Raw genomic sequence first — 22,462 nt, 5'->3', positions numbered from 1 at the left:
GCTCCTTCCCTGCCAGAGAGGTGACATTCCACGTCCCTAGAGCCAGCTTCTGTAGCCGGGGATCGGATCGCCAAGGTCCCCGCCTTCGGCCACCGCCCAGCTCACACTGCACCCGACCCCAATGGCCCCTCCCACAGGTGGTGAGCCCATGGGATGGGGGACCCACATTACCCTTTCGGGCTGTGCCCGGCCGGGCCCCATGGGTGCAGGCCCGGCCACCAGGCGCTCGCCTTCGAGTCCCACCACCAGGCCTGGCTCCAGTGGGGGGGCCCGGTGTCCCGCGTCCGGGCAAGGGAAAACGAAGTCCATTGTTTGTCGTCATCATTAGGGGTCTTTGAGCCGTGCTTTGTCTGGTCCCTCACCTAGGACCTGTTTGTCATGGGTGACCCTGCCAGGGGCATAAAGCCCCAGACAACTTAGCTCCTAGGATCACTGGGACACACAAACCCCTCCACCACGACAAGGTGACGGCTCAAGGAGGGGTGCTTCCCATCCTCATTGTGTTAATGTGTTGGATAAGGCAACAATTTAAAAGCACATTGAATCTGTTGCTTTTTATCATCCAGTGTTTATCATCCAAAATTGCACACCAAAGCAAGTTAGTTAAATATATCATCTTAGTCATTTTATGTACAGTTTGTATGCAATCAGTAATTTTTGTGGCTGCTGTTTGCAATTTTGAATGTTCAAAGAGTTGCTAATTATATATATATCTTGTTGCAATGCTTTCAGTTTGTATAGTTTCAAAATAAAAATATATACAATTAAAAAAAATTATTTGACCAATACTGTACCTTGATGCAGTATGAACTGTTTCCCATTAGAAGTCCAGTGACTATAATTGTAATATGATTTTATTAATTTATTTATGCATTTATTTATTTCCTGCTTCATCTCTATTATAAACTCGGGATTATCTATAGTTAATGAAGCGTAAGTATTATTTTATGGTGCTTTTACGAATTGAAATATTCATGAAATGGAAGTAAATTCAATGGAGACATATTTGGATGGAAGAAATTGAAAGGAACAGATAAACGTTGACAATGACCGTTTTCTTCCACTTTCTGCAGTACCGTGTCGAGTCCATGATGTTGCGTTTGGCCAAGCCACTCAACTACATCGCTGTAACGCCCAGCATCCAGCAGCGAGCGCAGCAGAGGGCACCTCAGTGTCTCCCCCTAGTGATGGAACCAGAGTCACGCTTTTACAGCAACTCAGTGGTCGTCCTGGACTTCCAGTCGCTCTATCCCTCCATTGTCATCGCGTACAATTACTGCTACTCCACTTGCCTCGGCCATGTGGACGACCTGGGAACGTAAGAACCACACAGGCTCACACACCTACAAAATGAACGAGCTTCTTTCTTCCTGTCCTCGTTAGGTTGAATGATGTCGCTGTCGTCTTTTAAAGTATAGCAATATGGATGTTAGAAAGCATCCATCCGTTTTCTTTACCGCTTATCCTCAGTAGGGTCGCGGGCAGCTGGAGCCTATCCCAGCTGTCTTCGGGCGGGAGGCGGGGTACACCCTGAACCGGTCGCCAGCCAATCGCAGGGCACATAGAAACAAACAACCATTCGCACCTACGGGCAATTTAGAGTCTTCAATTAACCTACCGTGCCTGTTTTGGGGATTTTTGGGAGGAAACCGGAGTGCCCGGAGAAAACGCACCCAGGCACGGGGAGAACATGCAAACTCCACACAGGCGGGGCCGGGGATTAAACCCCGGTCCTCTGAACTGTGAGCCAGACGCTCTAACCAGTCGCCCACCGTGCCGGGTGTTAGGAAACCGTTCTACTTTATTTTTTGGAAGGTCAAGAAGGTGTTCCTACATGGTGTCTATTTCAGCACCGATGAGTTTAAGTTTGGCTGCACGTCGCTGCGGGTTCCCCCGGAGCTCCTCTTCCGGCTCCGAAATGATGTCACTGTGTCACCCAACGGCATCGCCTTTGTCAAGGTACAGCACTTAAACTATATATAGCAATTTAAGAGTGACTTATTTTCATGATTCATATTTGTATTTTGCAATTCACACTCGGGTGTGTATTTTTTTTCCTTGCACAACCAACAGAGGACAAGCTCTCACATGTAGGCATGCAAGGAGAGGTGCACCTCTTGAGCTGGGAGGTCATCTCCTCGACAGTAGTCAGGAAGCAGACTAGCGTGTCTCTGACATCTAGTCGCCATATTTTTAACCATGGTGGGATTTTGAACCGTATACCCTCTAAGCTCCAAAACCCACGTCCTTACAGATGAGCTTCTGTCGCCTCCTAAATATATTATAGTATGACATTATTATTATATTATTACTAGACCAGCCAGGACACCATGTTGTTTTAGCATTATTGTCTTGTGCTTCAGATTTGGGTGCAGATAATGCAGGTAAATTGTATTGCAATCAGCTTTTGACCATGATTTTGCAGAAGCGGCTAACTCATTTCACATTTCAGCACTAAAAACTGGACAATATCAAGTATCCCAGCATTCACACACTTTACGACTGTAAGTGAAGCTCTGGAGTACATTTCCCAATTATTCCTTAAGTGTACTTTAAATCCTTTCAGTTTTAATTCTGCGAAGATACAAAAGACAAAAAAACGTGTGCTTCACTGACTGTATTGCCTGCGAAGGGACAGATGTTAGGATTGGAAGATGTTCCCGAAAATAGGGAAATGCTATCACATCAAATGCAGATCCTCCTATTCTAACCGTATTGGTGTGCGCAGTCCTCAGTGCGGAAAGGTGTCCTTCCCAGCATGCTTGAGGAAATCCTCAACACGCGCATTATGGTGAAGCAATCAATGAAAACCTACAAGCAGGAAAAAGCGCTGATGAAGCTGCTGGATGCCCGTCAGCTCGGACTCAAGCTCATCGCCAACGTCACCTTCGGCTACACCGCGGCCAACTACTCCGGACGCATGCCCAGTGTGGAAGTGAGCAAATCGAGTTCCCGGCGTGCCACGAGGATGAGGAATCTACCTCGAAACTGCTGTTGTAACACTAAACTTTTAATGTTTGAATATGTATTCAGGTTGGCGACAGCATTGTCCACAAAGCCCGAGAAACCTTGGAGAGAGCGATTAAACTCGTCAATGACACAAAGAAATGGGGAGCACGTGTTGTGTATGGAGACACTGACAGGTACCATCTATCTATCCATCTATCCATCTATATTTGGGGGGGGTCTGTCTTGCCTTGAAACAGCAGCAACTGCAAGTATACAAAAACTCAACCATAAAGCTCAGCGCATGTATGTCAGACATACACGATTATGTTACTTTGGCTCGTCAACTGATAGAAGTCCTGTTTTCATTTAAAGTCAAGCAAATACACACGTGGATAGCATTGTTGGTACCCCTCTGTTAATCAGAATCAGAATCATCTCTTTTTGCCAACTATGTCGAAAACACAGAAGGAATTTTTCCTCCGGTAGTTCGAGCCGCTCTAGTACGACAATAAAAAGACATTTGGAGAAGAAAAAAATACTTTTGAGACTGAAAACATAAAAACACACTCCGGAGAGTCACTTGGCAATAAAAGGTTACCAGTAGACATGTCGTGCACAATTTCCAAAAACAATTTGAAATGTGAACTCGTCGGAACACAAAACACTTTTAGATCCATCTTAGATGAGCTCGGGCCCAGAGAAGCCGGCGGCGTTTCTGGGTGTGGTTGATAAATGGCTTTTGCTTTGCATAGTAGAGTTTCAAGTTGCACTTACGCATGTAGCTCCGAACTGTATTCACTGACATTGGTTTTCTGAAGTGTTCCTGAGCCCATGTGGTGATATCCTTTACACATTGATGTCGGTTTTTGATGCAGTGCCGCCTGAGGGATCGAAGGTCACGCGCATTCGATGTTGGTTTTCGGCCTTGCCGCTCACATGCAGTGATTTCTCCAGATTCTCTGAACCTTTTGATGATGATATGGCGCGTAGATGATGAAATCCCTAAGTTCCTTGCAATTGTACGTTGAGGAACATTGTCCTTGAACTGTTCGACTATTTTCTCACCCGCTTGTTCACAAAGAGGTGAACCTCGCCCCATCTTTACTTGTGAATGACTGAGCAATTCGGGGAAGCTCCTTTTCTACCCAATCATGGCACCCACCTGTTCCCAATTAGCCTGCTCACCTGTGGGATGTTCCAAACAGGTGTTTGATGAGCATTCCTCAACTTTTTTGCCACCTGGCCCAGCTTTTTTGGAACGTGTTGCAGCCATACAATTCTAAGTTAATGATTATTTGTTAAAACCAATAAAGTTTGTCAGTTTGAACATTAAATATCTTGTCTTTGTAGTGTATTCAATGAAATATAGGTTGAACATGATTTGCAAATCATTGTATTCTGTTTTTATTTATGTTTAACACAATGTCCCAACGTCATTGAAATTGGGGTTATAGTTTGTCTCACATCCTGTTCATGGATGGTCAACGCAGAAGGTGCGATGTTGGTCGGCGGTGGGGTGTGAAAGTGTCCTTCTCAAATCTGCAGTAGAAGGTGTTCAAGTCGTCAGCTAGCCCTTTATTGTACTGCGCTTGGGAGGGTCGGTCGTTTGTGATTGGTTAGCGATTGTAATGCATGCCAGACTGATTCGTTAGCGGTAAACTGTTTTTCTAACTGTACTGCATCGTTTCTCTTTGCAATGTTAATTTCTTTAGTCGGCTGGTGTCTAGCGCGATTGCACAGGGCCCTATGCCCGCTTCGATATGCGTCCTCTTTAGCCTGGCGAAGCTGCTTAAGTTTGGCAGTGAACCACGGCCGCTCAAGGAAACATTTGCCTTAACCCCAACCTACCCATAATAAACTTCTTTGTTTTTTTGTTTGTTTTTTTTTAATTTTGTACAAAAGTGATACATATTTGGGATGGACATCTTGTTACATCTGCGTAGCATGCCCTCCCCGCAATGCAGGAGCCAATCACGTTGAAGCGAGGGCGGGTCTTGCCAAGAAAGGGTGTGGGATTTCTAAAAATGCATGTGGGAATCTTGCGAGTCAATCTGTGCTATGGGACGTTCCCGTTCCGGTTTGTCTCAATTGTAATTTGTTTCGTCTTTTGTAAACGTGTTTGTGCTTTTGTTCATTCATTTTCTGAAATGTAACAGTGTTTCACAATTTGTGATCTTGTTTTGCACTCCCAGGCCACCGTAGAAATGCCTGATTTTTAGCTTGTGCTGTCAAACCTGTTTTATGCGTTGTAAGCCTGTCTGGATGAAGGAAGGTTAAATAAATGGGAACAATTTGATTTAGAGGTGCATGGTTTCTACTTTTCCGACTATTGTGCGAAGTGTAGCTCTTGAAGTTGGTTTACCCTGAGATGGCTTATGCTTTAGTATTTTAGACATTTTTGTGTCGTTTGAATGGAGAAAGATTCCCTAACCTGCCTTTTGATAGACAGAATAGATGGCGACACACAACGTGTACTAACAAGGTGCTTCCTGTTTTGCAGCATGTTCGTTTTGTTGAAAAGAGCCACCAAAGAGCAGGCCTTTAAGATCGGTAATGAAATGGCAGAGGCAGTGACTGCAACCAACCCAAAGCCAGTCAAGCTCAAATTTGAAAAGGTAATTGAAAGCAATACCCAACGCAACACTCCATTCATCACTCCCCCGTGTACGTTTGGAGAGGTCATTGAGCCGTATTGCGTTTGTGCGCGCGTGCATCTGCCTCAGGTGTACCTGCCCTGCGTGCTACAGACAAAGAAGCGCTATGTGGGCTACATGTACGAGAGCCTCGACCAAAAGGAGCCAATCTTCGATGCCAAAGGGATCGAAACAGTGCGGCGTGATGGCTGCCCTGCTGTTTCCAAGGTAACAGGCAAAGCAATCCTGCATCCCGTCTCCACACCAATCACATCTTTGCCAGCTCTCGCCGTACTCTTGTTCATTCAGACTTCATGTGTGTCAGTCATGTACGAGATCCCTGCAAGGTAAGGAAGATGGCGGTTTTTCTGTGACTGGACCGCTGTTCTCCAACTTTAGGTTCGGGGAGCCCTTACAGGGGAGCATTGTTTCCAAGGACCCCTCCCTTCATAATCATAACACCAATTCAAAACAACTACCACCTGCAGCGTGAAGTGCCATGGGAATGTTTTATTTGTTTAACATTTCAACCCAAATATGTTTAATAGAAAGGAACCTGATCATATGTAATTAATTTAAATACATTACAAAAATAGAAGCAAGACATAGAAGATGTAGTACATATACATTTCATTAATTCATGTTTAGATGCATAACTACACACATAAGCCTACCGTAAGCTGGCTTCTTTATTAAAATGAATGATTGATCAGCTCATTTTTACATGCATTATTTTCAGATTCTAGAGCGTTCTATCAAGCTGCTCTTTGAGACGCGGGACATCAGCCAGGTGAAGCAGTTTGTTCAGCGTCAGTGTGTGAAGGTTCTGGATGGCCGGGCCAGCATGCAGGACCTCACCTTCGCAAAGGAATACAGAGGCAGTGCCTCGTACCGGCCTGGCGCCTGTGTCCCCGCTCTGGAGCTCACCAGGTGTGTGCGAACGCTTCCTTCCATCTGTCTGAAAACAGAAGTGTGTGTGTGTGTGTGTGTGTGCGTGCGCCCATTAGAGAGCAAGAAAAACATCATTGTCTCATGTTGTTGCACTGAATCCTCCTCCTGTTCATTGTCTGGCTGCACATGTAGAGTAGACAAGTCTGTTGCCGAGCAACCCAGCTTGAAATGGCTAAGCAAGTCAGGCTTCTGAGGCACACGTAAGGCTGGATTTCATGCATTCATTTCTATTTACATTGCCGTGACCAGTGACAGCGGTACCGCGTTACTCCAAAAATGTCGTCTGGTGACGTCATATGTAATCTAATGAGTTACTTTTTATATTAGAGTACCGTATTTTCACGACCACAAGGCGCACCGTATTAAAAGGCGCAGTCTCAGTTACGGGGTCTATTTCTGTATTTAACACATACTTAAGGCGCACCGTATGATTGGGCGCAGGCATGGTAAAACATACGCTAGCATTTAAAAAGGCAGCGGGCGCAAAACTGAGTTTGGTTGTACTTTATTGAAGTATTGAACAATGTATTCACGTTATTGTTTTGATCAATCCTCATCCACAAATCCATCAAAGTCTTCATCTTCTGTATCCGAAATGAACAGCTGGGCCAGTTCTCCATCAAACACGCCAGGTTCCCTCTCGTCATTGTCACGCGCACCCTTCCCCCTTTAACGTCCGCCTTTCCTCTACATATGCAGCGTGTCGGCAGGAAATGCGCCCAGTCCGTCAAGCGGAGCGCTCATCGCACAACATTTACTCGGTGCACACACAAGGCGCGCCGCATTATGAGGGGCCCCCGTTCATTTAAGTGCGCCTTATGGTCGTGAAAATACGGTAGTCAGATTACAGTTACTTTATCTGCCAATAGTTACTTTTTCGTTCACGAGAAACTGACCGTAATATGTTTTTGATATTAAAATATGCTTTTTTTTTTGCTTAGACACCAGATATTTATCATTAACAAACTACCGTGCTTGGGAACATGAGGCGAGTCAAGAACTAAGACACTTGATTCAGTCACGGTGCATGTCACGAGTGTAGACCAATTTTCAACCTTTGTTTTAGTAATGACTGATAAAACAGACGAAACACACTATAATCTTAGCTATCCATAACTTCAATGCATACGACGACTAACTACAATATCGAAAAAAGCCGATATATTGATCAACGGAGCCGTCTGGCGCAATGACGTCGCGTGACGTGTTGCGCGTTTTCCGGACATCGCCAGTCAACTCGCGTGTACCCAAGCAGCCAGCGGCGCAAAAACACAATGGACGGCGACGAGGGATTGGCATACTTAAACTGCAAATACACTCACTACTTCGGGTTTCTCGAAAGAGGCCAATACTAAGGTTTGTTGTACACCGCGTACACACACAGTTGCCTTGACGGACGCCACACAATCGGCAGGGTTGCTAAGTTGCTCATTTAATGTGGCTTCAACTCCACTCCACTCCTATTTTTCATGTTGATGACATCATTCTGTAACTTGTGTGGCGTACATTACCGAGTCATGGGTACGGTTAAGCGCATGCTTTTTTTGTACTGTGCATAAAGTTGACCTTCCCTCCACTTGACCGCTGCTGAAAATAACCAAAAAGTTACTTTTTTCTAAAGTAGTTACTTAAGTAATCGGATAAGTAACTAAGTTACTTTTAAGTTCAAGTAATGGGTAAAGTAACTTAAGTTGCTTTTTCAAGGTAACTGTGGCAACACTGGCCGTGGCGAACATCCTAATTGTGCCGCTTTAAGATTTGAATTGCCACTTGAACCATTCTGCGTAAATCCAGCCTACAAGAGGAATACCGCGCTGTGATTGGACACGTGACTTGTTGCTCATCATTGATCCGTCCATGTATGTGCCGCAGGCGTACGATGGCGTACGACCGTCGCCTGGAGCCTCGCGTGGGAGAGCGCGTGCCCTACGTGATTGTATACGGAATGCCCGGTTTGCCCCTCATCCGGCTGGTCCGTCGGCCCCTGGAAGTGCTGCAGGACGCCGGCCTCCGTCTCAACGCCACCTATTACCTCACCAAGCAGATCCTGCCTCCGCTGGGCCGCATGTTCCAATTGATCGGCGTCGATGTGCTTAGCTGGTACCAGGAGCTTCCCAGGGTGAGGCCGCTTTATAGTTGAATGAATGTTTCCTCTATTGCCATTGGTCGAGTGATCGAGAAGGGAAGAGGGAGGGAGTCTTGTGCATCAAGTGTGCTATTCTCTGAATGAGCACACATGCCCCCTGCTGCAAAGCAATATGCCCACACACAAATTACGCTGCAATGTGTGTCACTGGACAGCGAGGTGTACTTATAGCTGCAGTGCGCCACATTTATATCGGACAATACATCTCAGACCGACCTGCAATAGGTTGTAAATCCTGGATATAGAAAGACCGTATGATTTTTCATTTGATTTACCCTTCGCGCATGGTTGAAACGGATTCAAACACAATTGAAACTATTTACACATTCCTTAGCGCCTGTTCTCATACTCTCGCTGTCAAGAAATAAACGGGAGACTATATTATAACATCATGTTGGAGAGATGAAAAGAAGCCCCTTGCTCCGTACAGTTCTCCAAAGTAGGCGCGAAAGCGTCAGTCCCAGCTGAAGTTGACTGTAAACCTGTCACATAAAACAAAAGATCATTCAAGATTTGATATCGCAACACCCAAATAGAATTGAACGCTAACATCTAATGTGAAAACGCCTCAAACGGGCCAGCTAAGTAACTGTAAACCTTCAAACAACTGCTACGTTAACACACACAAACAGAGCCTAGAAAAATATTCGCAGGCATCTAATTCTTTGTGCTCTGTGGGTATCATTCGCAAATTCACTTGCAGGTTTTGGGGGAATTTATTTGCCGAAAAAACTCAACTATTCACTGTTATTGTACTCAAGCCAAAGCAATCAAAGAATTCCTTTAGTGGCATCTTGGGGCCTCGGAATTATATTGAAGTGAATTGAGGTGCTTCATTTCGACAACAGTCTTCCTTTTCTCCCATGTTGTGGCATCTTTGTTGAAGTGAGTTGAGTTTAATTTACACTAAAATAGTGCTCTGCTGCCATGTTGTGGGATCTTTGGCAATTCTAAACCTTTGCAGGGGGGGCTTCAACTACCCGCAGGTTTTTGCTATTGGTGCGAATAGTGTGGGTTCACTGTACTGTATGCCACCGGCGGGGCGTCCTCTTCTTCTTGCTTCTTTCCCTTCCGGTAGCCCATATTGCTGCCAGGCATGTTACGGCACAACGTGGTACTGCATGGAAAGTGTGCCACTCTAAATTCAGACTTCACCGCATACTGTAAAAACCCGTAAATGAGCACCTAAAAATCTGCGCTATACAATGGGGCCACGAATAATGAACTTCAAATGCTGTTTTTAAATGGTGATTTAATTTGCAGAATTGTTTGAATTCAGCAGAAATGGAGGGTATTCGGGCGTAGCACAGCATTTCAATCGGATTCAAGTATGGACTTTGACGAAGCCACTCCAAAACCTTCATTTTGTTTTTAAGCCATTCAGACGTTGACTTGCTGGTGTGTTTTGGACCGTTATCCTGGGTCTAGGGCCCAAGTGCGCTTTCAGCTAGAGGTCACAAACTGATGGCTGAACATTCTAGGATTTTATGTTTCCATCAGTCACAGCAAATTGTCCAGGTCCTGACGGAGCAAAACAGCCCAAGACCATCATACTACCACTACTACCATGTTTGACTGTTGGTATGATGTTCTTTTTCACCAGCTCTAATGAGACACAGCTTCCCAAAAGCTCAACTTTCATCTCTTCAGTTTGTATAATCTTCTCCTATAAAGTATTTTTTTTTTTTTTTTTTTTTGCAAAAGTAAGACAAGCCTTTGTTGTTTTTGGTTAGGAGTGGTTTTCACCTTGGAACTCTGCCATTGATGCCATTTTTCTGTCCACTCTCTTCTATATTGTTGTGTCATGAACCTTGACCTTAACTGAGGCAAGGCAGGCCTGCCATTCTTTAGAAGTTGGCCTGAGTTCCTTTGTGACCTCCTGGATGAGTCATCGCTGGTCTCTTGGGGTAATCTTTGTATGCCGGCCACCACTGTTCCATGTGAAGATAATGGCTCTCCCTATGGTTCGCTGGAATCCTAAAGCTTTAAAATGTCTTTTGTAACCCCTTTCCAGACTGATAGATGGCAATTACTTTATTTCTCAACTGTTCTGGAATTTCTTTGGATCGTGTCATTATGTTGCAGCTTTCTTCGATCTTTTGTCTGACTTGATTTAGTTGGCACAGATTCTGTTTAAGTGATTTTTTTTTTGATTGAACGGGTCTGGAGCTAATCAGGTTTGGGTGCGATAAGAGAAAATTATCCAAAAATCCTGATTAGCCACAATTAATTCATGGTTTAACAAGGGGGATAATTACTTTTCCACACAGGGCCAGGTAACTGTCCAGTTTTTCCTCCTTAATAAATGAAATCGCCATTTAAAAAAACAGCATTTCACGGTCAAGTGGGGAAACTGCAAAAATATAAGAACTTGAGAAGGGGGCCAATACTTTTTCACGGCACTGTATATGTTTAACCTTCGAAAACCCTCCATCCATCCATTTTCTGTAGCACTTGTAGACATTAGGATTAGGATGAGCTGCACTCAATCCCAGGTGACTGGTTGAGATGTGAAGTACACCCTGGAAAAAAAAAAAAAAAAAATGTCTTCACCACATACACCCCAAAAACTCCCCTTTTTGTCCAGATCCAGAAGGCCTCCTGCTCCTCGGGTTTGGGCGGGGAGGACATGGTGAGGAAGGGCACCATTTCCCAGTATTTCACCACGCTACACTGCCCCGTGTGCGACGAGCTCACCCAACTGGGCGTGTGCTCGCGGTGCCGCGCTTCGCCCCAGCGCGTGACCGTCACCCTCCACCAGGACATGAGGCAACAGGAGAGAGAACAGGAGCAGCTTCTCAAGGTCATCTAACACTCTTTTATCACATAGTGACAACATGGCACACGTACTTCCGGGTGGCAAAAGCTTCACCCATGGCAACAATAGTAAACAACCCGTCGGTCTATGTCATTTGATCAAGGCAGAGTGATGGGGGGGAAAAAAACTTTTGGTGTATACCAGGTGGCACAACCCTACATTATTTCAACAGAAAATAACTGGTGGAAGTCGGTCACCTTGTAGAATATTACCTGAGGCAAAGTATTCAAGTATTGTTTATCATATAGACATTTGTACATTTCTGGATTTAAATGTACAATACTGAATTGTTGGGAGTCCATTTTTGTAAAAGTGAGGATAGTGGTGCCTTGAGATACAAGCGACCCAACGTTTGAGTGTTTCGAGATATGATCAAATCAATCGTTCGATTTTTTTTTTCTTTCCGTTTGACTTGCGAGCACAAACTTGAGATACGATAAAGCCGCACTTTGACAAATAGTAAACTTTGTCTTTTCTTAAAAGAGGCTTCAAGCCGTTTAATGCTACTCCCAGTTGGAGTTTACTGTCAAACAAAACTGCTAGCTTTACCGCTTATGCTTAAGTATGCATTAAGGCAACCCATATATGATTGAGCAACTGATATTGCAACACAAAACAGTGCAGTCTGTCACGAATGGCGAGGAGCTGGATCCAAGAGCAGGCAGAGGCAAATATATATTATATTATATTCTTTATTCACCGCAAGGAGCTGAGGCATTTAACTGTACAGACGTCAATGTGCAGTATAGCCGTTGTTCGTCTTTTACTGCCCCCATGTGGCCAAGGCTGGCAGCAGCACAATAAGCCCTTCATTCGATGCGGTGTGACAAAAGTTAAATTCTTTGTAAATGTATTCAGTTATGTCATTGCTTTGTTTTTATGAAGTACAATATTATAGGGTGCTATTTTTCTTATTAAAAAAAAAACAAAAAACATTACTCTCAATTAGACTTCACACCGATTTTATCGGGCTGATCGGCTCCGCAAGACACGTTGCCGCGTGGACAGTATATTTGAATCCAAAAGCTAGTTTATTTTTAGTCTTGTCGCGTGTCTTTTGACGTAGTACTGTAAATATCTGACGGCCAATGAAGTGATTTAAAAAAAAATCAAAATAAATAAAAACATGTCGGCGATGTGGGACAGACAACACGCAATGCCCGCCGGATCAGACTACAAGACAAATTTGCTCTTTCACGATTGCACTGTCAGACTACTGCAATAAAAGGAAATGAAATACATGAAGGAAATGTAGTAAAAGAAAACGAATAAAAGTACAAGTAGTAATACTCACTACAACATTACAAGACTGCTTTTCGTCTACAAAAATGATGAACACACAGCCATTCGTTCTTACCGTTGTGGCGGTTTGTCGTGTAGATCTGCAAGAACTGCTGTGGCTGCGCCGAGCGCCAGCTGCCATGCGTGTCTCTGGACTGTCCCGTTCTCCACAAGCTGAGCCGCGTGAGCCGGCAGCTCTCCAAGGCGCCGTACCTCCGACAGCTGCTCGACGACTTGTGATGGTTCCGATCGCCGCCGCCGGCTCAACGGTCGCTTCACCGGCATCGTCTCATCTCAGTGTTCAGTTTGAAATGTTTCTCAACGGTGCTTCACCTGAACCCTGTTGGGTTGTCATGTGTCTCGTTAACTAATAATAGTATTTGTTATACAAGTATTGTCTGCTTTGAGCCTCCCTCATAGGGCACGTGTAAGTCTTCATGCTTGTTTTTGGAATCACGGCCGTCTTCGGCTGCTGCTGCAGCCTGACCGAGGCTTCAAAAAGCGCTTTGAATAAAAAGGCACCCGTTCGGTCGGTGAGACGTGTGTCCTGGAGGAGCTTCACATCATTGCACACTTCATTGTTAACATTAATAGGACTTTTTTTTTTTTTTTTCAACTCAAGTATAATGTAAATAAACCTTGTATAATCAGTACATTCTCACTGTATCAGCATAAAACCAATTACATCTCCAGCTACGAATGCTGTTTTTATACATTCTATTGAGGGATGTCATTTTAACCTTGATTGTATTCATGCCCATTTGAGCTTCATGCTCATCTAGTGTGAAATTTGACATTTTTGTCTTTCTTTTTTTAACCCTGGGACTGTTGCAATACTGTTTTTTGATAATTTGTCTCTTTGTGCATTTCTAGTTTTGTGTATTTCACACTGTGCTGTCATCAAACCATGTCAAGAGCTGAATCTGTGGTTTGTAAACATTTTTTAAAACTTTTCTTTTTTTCCTTTCATGGATATTGCTGTGGGTTGAAATTGATATAATAAAAAGTCAATGTATTCAAATGGTTTTCTAATGTTAAAAGGTTGGATCACAGTCAAACACATTTTACCAAAAGTGCAGAAAACAATCATTTTACTGCAACTTTCATGAACATCAATCTCAAATGTCCTTGTGCAAGGCACTGATTTTCCATCATCCAATGTTGTTACAAAAACAATAATAAAGCTTCCAAAGGGAAACTGCCTGGCCAAAAAAAAAAAATCACAATCTTGATAAATTAAACAAACTCAGTGTAGTAGTATTCTTTTGATGGATTCCTGAAGTTCACTGAGATGTAGTTTTTATTCTAATCACATTAGAGGGGGGGAACAAATTATGAAATACATTTTCATGACCAAAAAAACCCACTGGTAAAATTGCACACTCTGCAGTTTAGGAGACTGTATGAGCAGCCACAGTCTAGACAATTTTCCTGTGATGTCACACTTCTTTACTATTTTTAAATCATAATGACAACAGAAACTACACAAATGACCCTGATCTTTTACATACCCTTGCGATTTTGGCCTAATAACATGCACACACAAATGGGTTTGGATGGTGTTGGTAAGGTAACCATCCACACCTGTCATCTGTCTGCTTGGAATCCGTGTGTGTATCTGGGTTCCTGACAGACCCTTGCACTACCATCTCTGGATACAGAGTCATGGGGAAAAGGTAATTGAACTGTAGAAAACAGGAAAGGAATATACGAAGCTATCCAAAGAACTGAGAATGCCAATCAGCAGTGTTCAAACTCTCATTAAGAAGTGGACAATGAGAGTTGGTTTAGACCAAACCACGATCAGGTCGACCAACAAATATTTCTGCCACAACGCCCAGGAAAATTGTTCGACGTACAAAGGAAACAACACAGGTGACTTCAGCTGAAATACAGCACTCTCTGAAAAAAAGTGGTGTGGAGGTTTCAATAGGCACAATAAGGAAGCATTGGCCGCATGGTCGAGTCGCCACAAGAAAGCCTATCACAAAAGACTCCAAGCTGTCATTGATGTTAAAGGGGACAATACAAAAACCGGGGTATGTAACTTTTTTTGATCAGGGTCATTTGTCGTTTCTGTTGTCATTGCGATTTAAAAAGAGTAAGCAGTTGTTTGATAATAAACGGCTTCACCCAAGCACTAACCAGGAGTGAAAGAAAGTCTGAAAAATGGCCAAGAAATCATAAATTCTGCCAGGGTATGTAAACCTATGAGCACAACTGTATATATGAAGGAAGGAAAGAAAAAAGGCAAGGTGCATGAGCACCACTTGGCATCTGTGTGTGAACATGCCTGACACAAAACGTACATATCTGCATTTTCAATGTTACATTTTAGCTCAGTACTTAACACAAATTTGGAATACATACACATCAGAAAGGTAGTAGTAGTAGTAGTATGTTAATTGCCGCCCACCATGCGAACTGCTACCTAGCCTTGAGGCTCATATTAGGCAAAGTCAATGGTGAAACCGTTTTATTTCCGCAGGTCTATGTTCTCACACAGTTAGGTGGTGAGGGATGTTTGAAATGTGTCGGGATCAGTTTTTTTGTGTGTTTTTTTTCATCGTGTCGTCTTTTTACCATTGCATCCAAAGTTTCTCTATACTCTGTCAACTTTGGAGCCCTCGTGTTAGCACATTTAAGGAGACTGGAACATTTGTAACGTAGCTGAGATGAACAAATTAAGGTTATACAGAAAAAAAACTAATGAACATGAGTTCGACTTCTAGTCTTTCCGTTTCAAGCAAAGTTTATCCTTCAGATCTTGACCAGCAACACGGCGCACAAACACCGATCATGTGATCAAAAACTACCTATACAGCATTTGAAATTTTTAAAACGCAAAATAATAAAATAAATAAATAAACAAACACTCACCCAAGAGCTGAATCACATTTTGTATGTTCTTGGAAACTGGTGATGATGCGAACCAGCTTGCTTTACAGGTAGTAAAACAGGAAGAACAATTTTCTGACATCCAGTGTTGTGCAAGTTACTTCTACATTAGAGCCAGGCAGAAGAGGCTGGGGTGGGGGGGGGGGTCAGGAATCAAAGGTGAATAACAAGAGCCTGCTATGAGTGACCTCCGTGAGAAACCACCTTCAGCGTCGAATCCTGGGAACAGTGCGAGGGTCGAGGCACTTATCAGAGAAGATCATAAGAGTCAGCATTGACGGCATAACCGTAAGCTCATCCGCTCACCTCATTCAATTAGTAGCAGGTTAAATGAAATCGGGCTCATTGCTTATTGACTGCCCCTTGTACTTTTGTCTTCCAGTCAGGGACAGTTTGAGGGCTCATTTTGGCATTCATTCCCTGCATCGATTTTCTATACGCCGTATATCCTGTGGAGCATCGCAGCAGAGACTGGAGTCAATCCCCTGAATGCATGACTACGATTATCCTAGATTTAAATGGGGAAACAACAACAAGCGGGTGCTCATCCAGAATCGGTCTTGATGTTCATTTTTTTTAATTATTGGGGACTCAATTAATGGCAAACTAAATGTGTGGCCAGCCAGTGAATTAACTTGTTGCGCAAAGTCCAACATTTCAGTCATCAGGCGATAGTTACACAGACTCAGGAGAAAGCGTGGCTCTGAAAATGAGGTGTCAGTCTCTCTTCACTCTGTCAGGGAAGAGCAGAAGTTTGCGTTTGGGTGAGTCTCCCACCAGGGAGATGCCGTCTGAGGATGAGGAACACTTTGCAGGTTCACTAAGCTGCGTGCTAGGGGGAGCCAGGCCACTGTCACCATCGATATTCGGGGGACAACCCTCCTTACTGGGTGAACTGATGAGACTCGCAGTGTCGTCCATTTCAATGCCTTCAAAGTCCGCATCGTTCCACTGATCGGCCTCGTCCTCCTCGTCAATCGCTCCCGAATCCAGCAGCGCCTGTCGGTATTCGCTGTCGTCGGCGTCCGCTTGGCCCCTCCCGCGGCGTTTCCTGATCTGACCCACCGATACGGACGCCAGCTTGTACATGACTGGGAAAAGGATGGCGGTGAAAGTAGCCGTGATGAGCGACAGGTACATCAACAGGGGGTGTCCGTGAATTTTCCCCAGCAGGAAGCCGACGAGAGCGGGCAACACCATCTCGCCGAGGGCGGCGCCCACCACGAACGTGGCTGCCGAGCGGCCTGTCACTGTGGTGTACTGCTCCAACCAGGAAATCCCAGTGGGGAAGGTAGAGGACATGGACGCCCCGTACAAACCAGTGCAAACCCACAGCATTACTTTGTCCTTGCTGAAGAGGCAAAGAAAGAGGGCGGACAGAGTGGTGCCCACCAGGCTCAGCAGTATCATGGTGCCCGGGTACATGCAGGAAGCAAAGAAGATGGCCAGGCCCCGACAGGCGGCAAACGTCGCCCAGAAGAAAGAATTCAGCCCAGCTGCTTGGGACTGACTCATTTGAGCGTAATCCTTGGCAAAGGTGAAGATGAAGGAGCCGTAGGCCACCTCAGCACCTACGTAGGCAAAGAAAAAGAAGAAGAGCAGGACGACAAGCACCCTGTGATGTCTGGCCACCGGGGGCTTCGCTGAGGATGTCCGCCAGTTGTCGCGTGACACGTCGCCGCGAACCGAGAGAAAGAAGAACGGGACGGCGGTGAGGAGGACAAACGAGCCGATCACAATGTAGGCCCACATGGATCTGAGGTTGCTGTCGCTGCTGTGGATGGAGCGGACGGCGGTGCGATCGTCGTTCGCGACGGGGTACGTCGCGTTGTTCGCCGAGGTTTCCGCGCCGTAGCTGCCGTTTGCGTTGTGCCCGAACAGCAGCTTGGCTATGACTGGTGACACAAAGGCACCGGCTGCAAAGCTGAAGTGGAGAGCCTGGATGTGAGGTCCAGCCCGCTCGCCCCACGTGTTCAGTATGAGGACGTTCCCACCTGCCAGACGGGTTTAAGAGAAGGGTTTCATTCACACGCTTGCGGGTTCTGCGTGAAATATTACTTGACTTGGCGTCTCGTGGAATTGCGATTCATTCACGTTTTACATCTCAATAAAAACCTTTTACAATTTTAAAGTTGGCTCAAATTTGCGGCGAGCTTGCTACCACGATTGCTTACTTTGTGGTGCGCACGTGTCTTGATCACTACTGCTCTCCTTTAACATTTGAAATATGACCATGTCTTTATCTAAGTGACGTCTTTGTGTGTACAGACCCTTTCCGAAAACAATTTGAATTCCTTTCAAAAAGCTAAACTTTCATGATTATAGATTCAAGTATTTATTTTTGACATCATTTGGGCTTCCGGCTCATAAAACCCACGAAATCAGGAATTCACACCCGTACCCCGTACAGGCTTATAGAAGACCGTTAGCGATTTGTCATACCCGTGTCCAGAATCCCCATAGAGATGCCGATGCTGGACATAAACCCGGTGAGAAGCAGAGCTTGCTTGCAGAAAGGGATAGCGCACATTCCACATGCAGTAATCAGCATAGAAAAACCTGGAGGTCAAGGTTATCCCACAGAAACTGAATTGGTTTGAGAAAAACAGAGATTTGAGATGACTGACGAAACAACGTGTGGGTGAAGGTTACCTAGCAGCAGATTGGGGTTCATGCAATCAAAAAGGACACCTCCTATGAGTGAGCCGCCCATGTAGCCTGCAGATCGACCAACGAAGATGTAGGAGATATTGCTGATGTTCTTCTTGACGTTCAAAGCCAGGTCCTCAAATGTGGGTCCGATAACAGAGATGCCCATCCCCTAAAACAACAACCACCTGGTGATGACATTTGATGCGTAAGCCAGTCAGGTGCTTTACCTTGCCTCAATAACTCCACTCGGTCAGTCGATAGCCTGACTTTCGGGAGTTCAATTGTAGTAATATTTTATTAATACCTTTGTCACTGTCAATTTCAGTGACCATTGCAATTTTTTTCCCCCCACTTGGTTATCTTACAACCCCAATTCCAATGAAGTTGGGACGTTGTGTTAAACAGAATACAATGATTGGCAAATCATCTTCAACCTATATTTCATTGAATACACTACAAAGATATTTAATGTTCAAACTGATCAAATTGATTGTTTTTCGCAAATAATCATTAACTTTGAATTTTCCGGCTGCAGCACGTTCCAAAAAATGCTGGGACAGGTGGCAAAAAAGACTGAGAACGTTGCGGAATGCTCATCAAACACCTGTTTGGAACGTCCCACAGGTGAGCAGGCTCATTGGGAACAGGTGGGTGCCATGATTGGGTAGAAAAGGAGCTTCCCTGAATTGCTCAGTCATTCACAAGCAATGATCGGGCGAGATTCACCTCTTTGTGAACAAGTGCGTGAGAAAATAGTCCAACAGTTTAAGGACAATGTTCCTCAACGTACAATTGCAAGGAATTTAGAGATTTCATCATCTACGGTCCGTCATATCATCAAAAGGTTCCGAGAATCTGGAGAAATCACTGCATGTCAGCGCCAAGGCCGAAAACCAACATTGAATGCCCGTGACCTTCGATCCCTGAGGTGGCACTTTATCAAAAACCGACATCAATGTGTAAAGGAACACTTCAGAAAACCAATGTCAGTAAATACAGTTCGGCGCTACATCCGTAAGTGCAACTTGAAACTCTACTATGCAAAGCAAAAGCCATTTATCAACCACACCCAGAAACGCCGCCAGCTTCTCTGGGCACGAGCTCATCTAAGATAGACTGATGCAAAGTGGAAAAGTGTTCTGTGGTCAGACGAGTCCACATTTCAAATTGTCGTCTCCTCTGGGCCAAAGAGGAAAAGAACCAAGGACTGTTGTGAACCCAAAGTTCAAAAGCCAGCATTTGTGATGGTATGGGGCTGTGTTAGTGCCAATGGCATGGTAACTTACACATCTGTGAAGGCACCATTAATGCTGAAAGGTACATACATATGCTGCCATCCAAGCAACGTCTTTTTCATGAATGCCCCTGGTTATTTCAGCAAGACAATGCCAAACCACATTCTGCACGTTACAACAGCGTGGCTTCGTAGTAAAAGAGTGCGGGAATGTGTTGCAGCCATAAAATTCTAAGTTCATGATTATTTACTAAAAACAATCAAGTTTATCAGTTTGAACATTAACGATCTTATCTTTGTAGTGTATTCAATTAAATATAGGTTGAACATGATTTGCAAACCATTGTATTCTGTTTTTAATTTACGTTTAACACAACGTCCCAACTTCATTGGAATTGGGGTTGTACTTTCTCCAGTTTGAAACTCACTAGTTCTTCAGTGTTTGACTTTACTCATACAGCACTGTTTGTTTTTTGTTTGCAAGCAAGATGATCAAGTTTTGCCAGTATGCCAAGTCAGGGCAGAATAGAGAGAACAGCATAATAAATCTATTTACACAGTGGGACCTCGACTCACATGAGACCCAAATTACCCAATTCTATTTTTCGAGATCATGTCCTCGCGCTGCAGATTGTTTTTTTTTTGCTTTTGACTTGTGAGCAAAAATTTGAGACACAAATGCTAGATGGTGGTAGTGAAGTCAACCCAATTCACAACAACCAGCAGTGAGGCAGATAGCGAACAACGCTTGAAGCTAGGGCTGCACAATATTTTGTCTGAGCGTCATCATCGCCATGTATGTGTGCGCAACAGTCACGTCGCAGGGTCTGCTGCGATGTTTGTGGACGGTAATATACAGTGGATCAACTAATATTAAAAGTGACCAGAAGATGGACGTGTTTGGATTATCATCCATTTTACAGTAAATTATGACGCTTCAAACAACACACAGAGCAGCCTAGTGCGTTGTATACCAACGATGAACGAGGACGCGGAAAACAATGTACACGTGCTGCATTTCCTATTTTGCTCTTCAGAATGAAACTAGGCAGGCACGCGGCAGCTGCATGAGTGCGCAAATTCAGTAGGAAAATTTCAGTAGGAAACCACGCAAGTCTTTGTACATGAGGCCCCGGGTGTCTCCTCGCTCCCCCCCCCCCCCCCCCCTGAATATTGTAAAAACAAAAATAAATAAAAAAGCGCTAAAACGCTGGAAATGGGAAGTGCAAAAAAAAAAAGATAAAGATTGACATTGATTTCAGGGCAGTTTGGCAAATTTTCAACAGAAAAATTGGCATAAAAATCCTTCATCCATATCCGATTCTTACAAACAAGTGCTCATTGTATTCGTGTTTCTGTCCTCTATCCAGTGATATCTGATGCCTATTTTGATATCCAGGTGCTTTGAATTTTTTGTAATATAACACCAAGTACTTGAGGGCTTTCCTATACCACTTTTTTTTTTTTTTTTTTTTCTTTCCCCCCCAGACTGACGCAAATACTTGACATAATTGCGAACAAAGACTTTTCTCTCTTTCTGACGCACGTGATGAGTCGCCAATGTATCAAACTGCCGCAATACTATTAGATGCATTTAAATGCATTTATAAACCTATTTTATTTGCTTTACGTATGGATGGCAGGTATCGGCAGCATTCATGATAGCTTGAAATAAGGCTGCTATCGCACTCGCCCATCGCTACCAAGTGCTGTAACGGAATACTTGTACTTCGTGACTATTGCCAGTAAGACAAGCAAGCTAGCTGAAAGGTCTGCGATGTCCCATTGTGTCTTACCAGGCCGAGAAAGGAGGCGCAGAGCGTGAGGCTGACCATCCAGCGGCCACACGCCGCGTGTCCGCCCCCTCGTCCCCCGCCGCCGACCACTTGCACCCGGTCGCTACATCCCGCTTTCGTCGTCCTCTTGGCCGCCTTCAGCGCGCTCCTCGGGCCGCCTCGCTCCGCGTCCTTCCTCTTGTCAAACAAGGTGTCCTCTTCCTGCTCGTCGTCCATGCTAGCAAAGCGAACGTGCTTCTTTTTCACCGCGGCGGCGGGCGACGACAGAGCTGACATGTCGGGGCAAAAATATTAAGGCAGATACAAGTTGAAAGCCATTTAACACGGCGCCTTTGCCTTTCACGCCCCAGGTAAAGCTCCCACCTCCGCCCAGTCAAACGCTTCCGGCTCGTCGTTCATCATGCAAACAGTTCGGTTTCCGCTTCACAGGTGACGGCAAAGAGCACTGCGTCACCCTGCGTCAGTGCTTGGGGAGGGGGGGGAGAGCCTACGCAAAGATCGCCTAATATAGGACCAGTCCCACACTTCGACAATGGCGCCAAGGTGAAACGTTCTCCGCAATTAACGTTTCCCAATAAAAGCACGCTTCCATAATGATCCAATAACGAAGGCAAAAAAACAAAACAAAAAAAAAAGTCAAGAAACATTACGCGCAGTATCGGAGCGTTTCGATATCTCATAATGCATCATTTACATCAGAGTAAGACGTCTTCACTCCTTACGTTTTGATTTGCTACTTACAGTACAGTGCAGTACTTCAAGTCTTTGAAGGGAATTTTTGCGACCTCTAGTGTTTAGAAGAATGTAGCAACAAGCTTGTCAGAAATGCACAGTACAGTACTTTCACGTTTGCTCCATGAGAACTGACCTAAAATTGTGTTTAATATTAAAAAAATATTTTGAAAGTGTAAAGCTTTTTTTTTTTTTTTTTTAAGTTCACATATCAAAAAAAAGGTTTCTCCAGCTATTTAATCAGGAGTTTGACAAATATTCGTCAAGTCTCCCCTATTACAAGTTTTTGTTCAACTTACGACAACAGACACACATTCTTGCTACCAAAGTGGTCACAGCAGTCTAACCCATCTATCAGCGGTATAGGGAATA

At 44.4% G+C, this 22,462-nt stretch overlaps 2 protein-coding genes across 13 annotated transcripts in view; one reads left to right on the top strand and one right to left on the bottom strand.

Moving 5' to 3' along the window:
- rev3l (REV3 like, DNA directed polymerase zeta catalytic subunit) overlaps nucleotides 1–13,799 on the top strand; it is an 83,407-nt gene extending 69,608 nt beyond the window's left edge. For all 7 annotated transcript variants that reach the window (XM_061753833.1, XM_061753832.1, XM_061753828.1 and 4 more), the window contains exons 23-32: nucleotides 1,074–1,318; nucleotides 1,851–1,959; nucleotides 2,729–2,935; nucleotides 3,034–3,143; nucleotides 5,450–5,564; nucleotides 5,673–5,810; nucleotides 6,322–6,512; nucleotides 8,406–8,652; nucleotides 11,267–11,482; nucleotides 12,878–13,799. In XM_061753833.1, coding sequence (XP_061609817.1) covers nucleotides 1,074–1,318; nucleotides 1,851–1,959; nucleotides 2,729–2,935; nucleotides 3,034–3,143; nucleotides 5,450–5,564; nucleotides 5,673–5,810; nucleotides 6,322–6,512; nucleotides 8,406–8,652; nucleotides 11,267–11,482; nucleotides 12,878–13,018 — 1,719 coding nt within the window. In that variant the 3' untranslated portion in view covers nucleotides 13,019–13,799. The remainder of the gene's footprint in view (nucleotides 1–1,073; nucleotides 1,319–1,850; nucleotides 1,960–2,728; nucleotides 2,936–3,033; nucleotides 3,144–5,449; nucleotides 5,565–5,672; nucleotides 5,811–6,321; nucleotides 6,513–8,405; nucleotides 8,653–11,266; nucleotides 11,483–12,877) is intronic.
- Nucleotides 6,073–21,928, bottom strand: mfsd4b (major facilitator superfamily domain containing 4B). 6 transcript variants are annotated; one of them, XM_061753837.1, is made up of 6 exons: nucleotides 21,359–21,921; nucleotides 18,329–18,497; nucleotides 18,119–18,235; nucleotides 15,659–17,670; nucleotides 7,067–13,118; nucleotides 6,073–6,540 (listed from the first exon to the last, which is right to left on the bottom strand). In XM_061753837.1, exons 1-4 carry the CDS (start codon nucleotides 21,632–21,634, stop codon nucleotides 16,394–16,396), a joined length of 1,839 nt encoding a protein of 612 aa, XP_061609821.1. In that variant the 5' UTR covers nucleotides 21,635–21,921; the 3' UTR covers nucleotides 6,073–6,540; nucleotides 7,067–13,118; nucleotides 15,659–16,393. The 6 variants fall into 6 exon arrangements, with proteins under 6 accessions (XP_061609821.1, XP_061609819.1, XP_061609820.1 ...); XM_061753835.1 differs by having other exon boundaries at nucleotides 6,073–8,779; nucleotides 12,855–13,118; XM_061753836.1 differs by having other exon boundaries at nucleotides 12,855–13,118.
- Nucleotides 21,929–22,462: the final 534 nt, after the last annotated feature.

The sequence above is a fragment of the Phyllopteryx taeniolatus genome, chromosome 18 (genome assembly GCF_024500385.1).
Source record: "Phyllopteryx taeniolatus isolate TA_2022b chromosome 18, UOR_Ptae_1.2, whole genome shotgun sequence".
In the NCBI taxonomy this organism is placed as follows: Eukaryota; Metazoa; Chordata; class Actinopteri; order Syngnathiformes; family Syngnathidae; genus Phyllopteryx; species Phyllopteryx taeniolatus.
The sequence above is the reverse complement of the archived record's forward strand: the minus strand, read 5'-3'. Positions and strand labels throughout refer to the sequence as shown.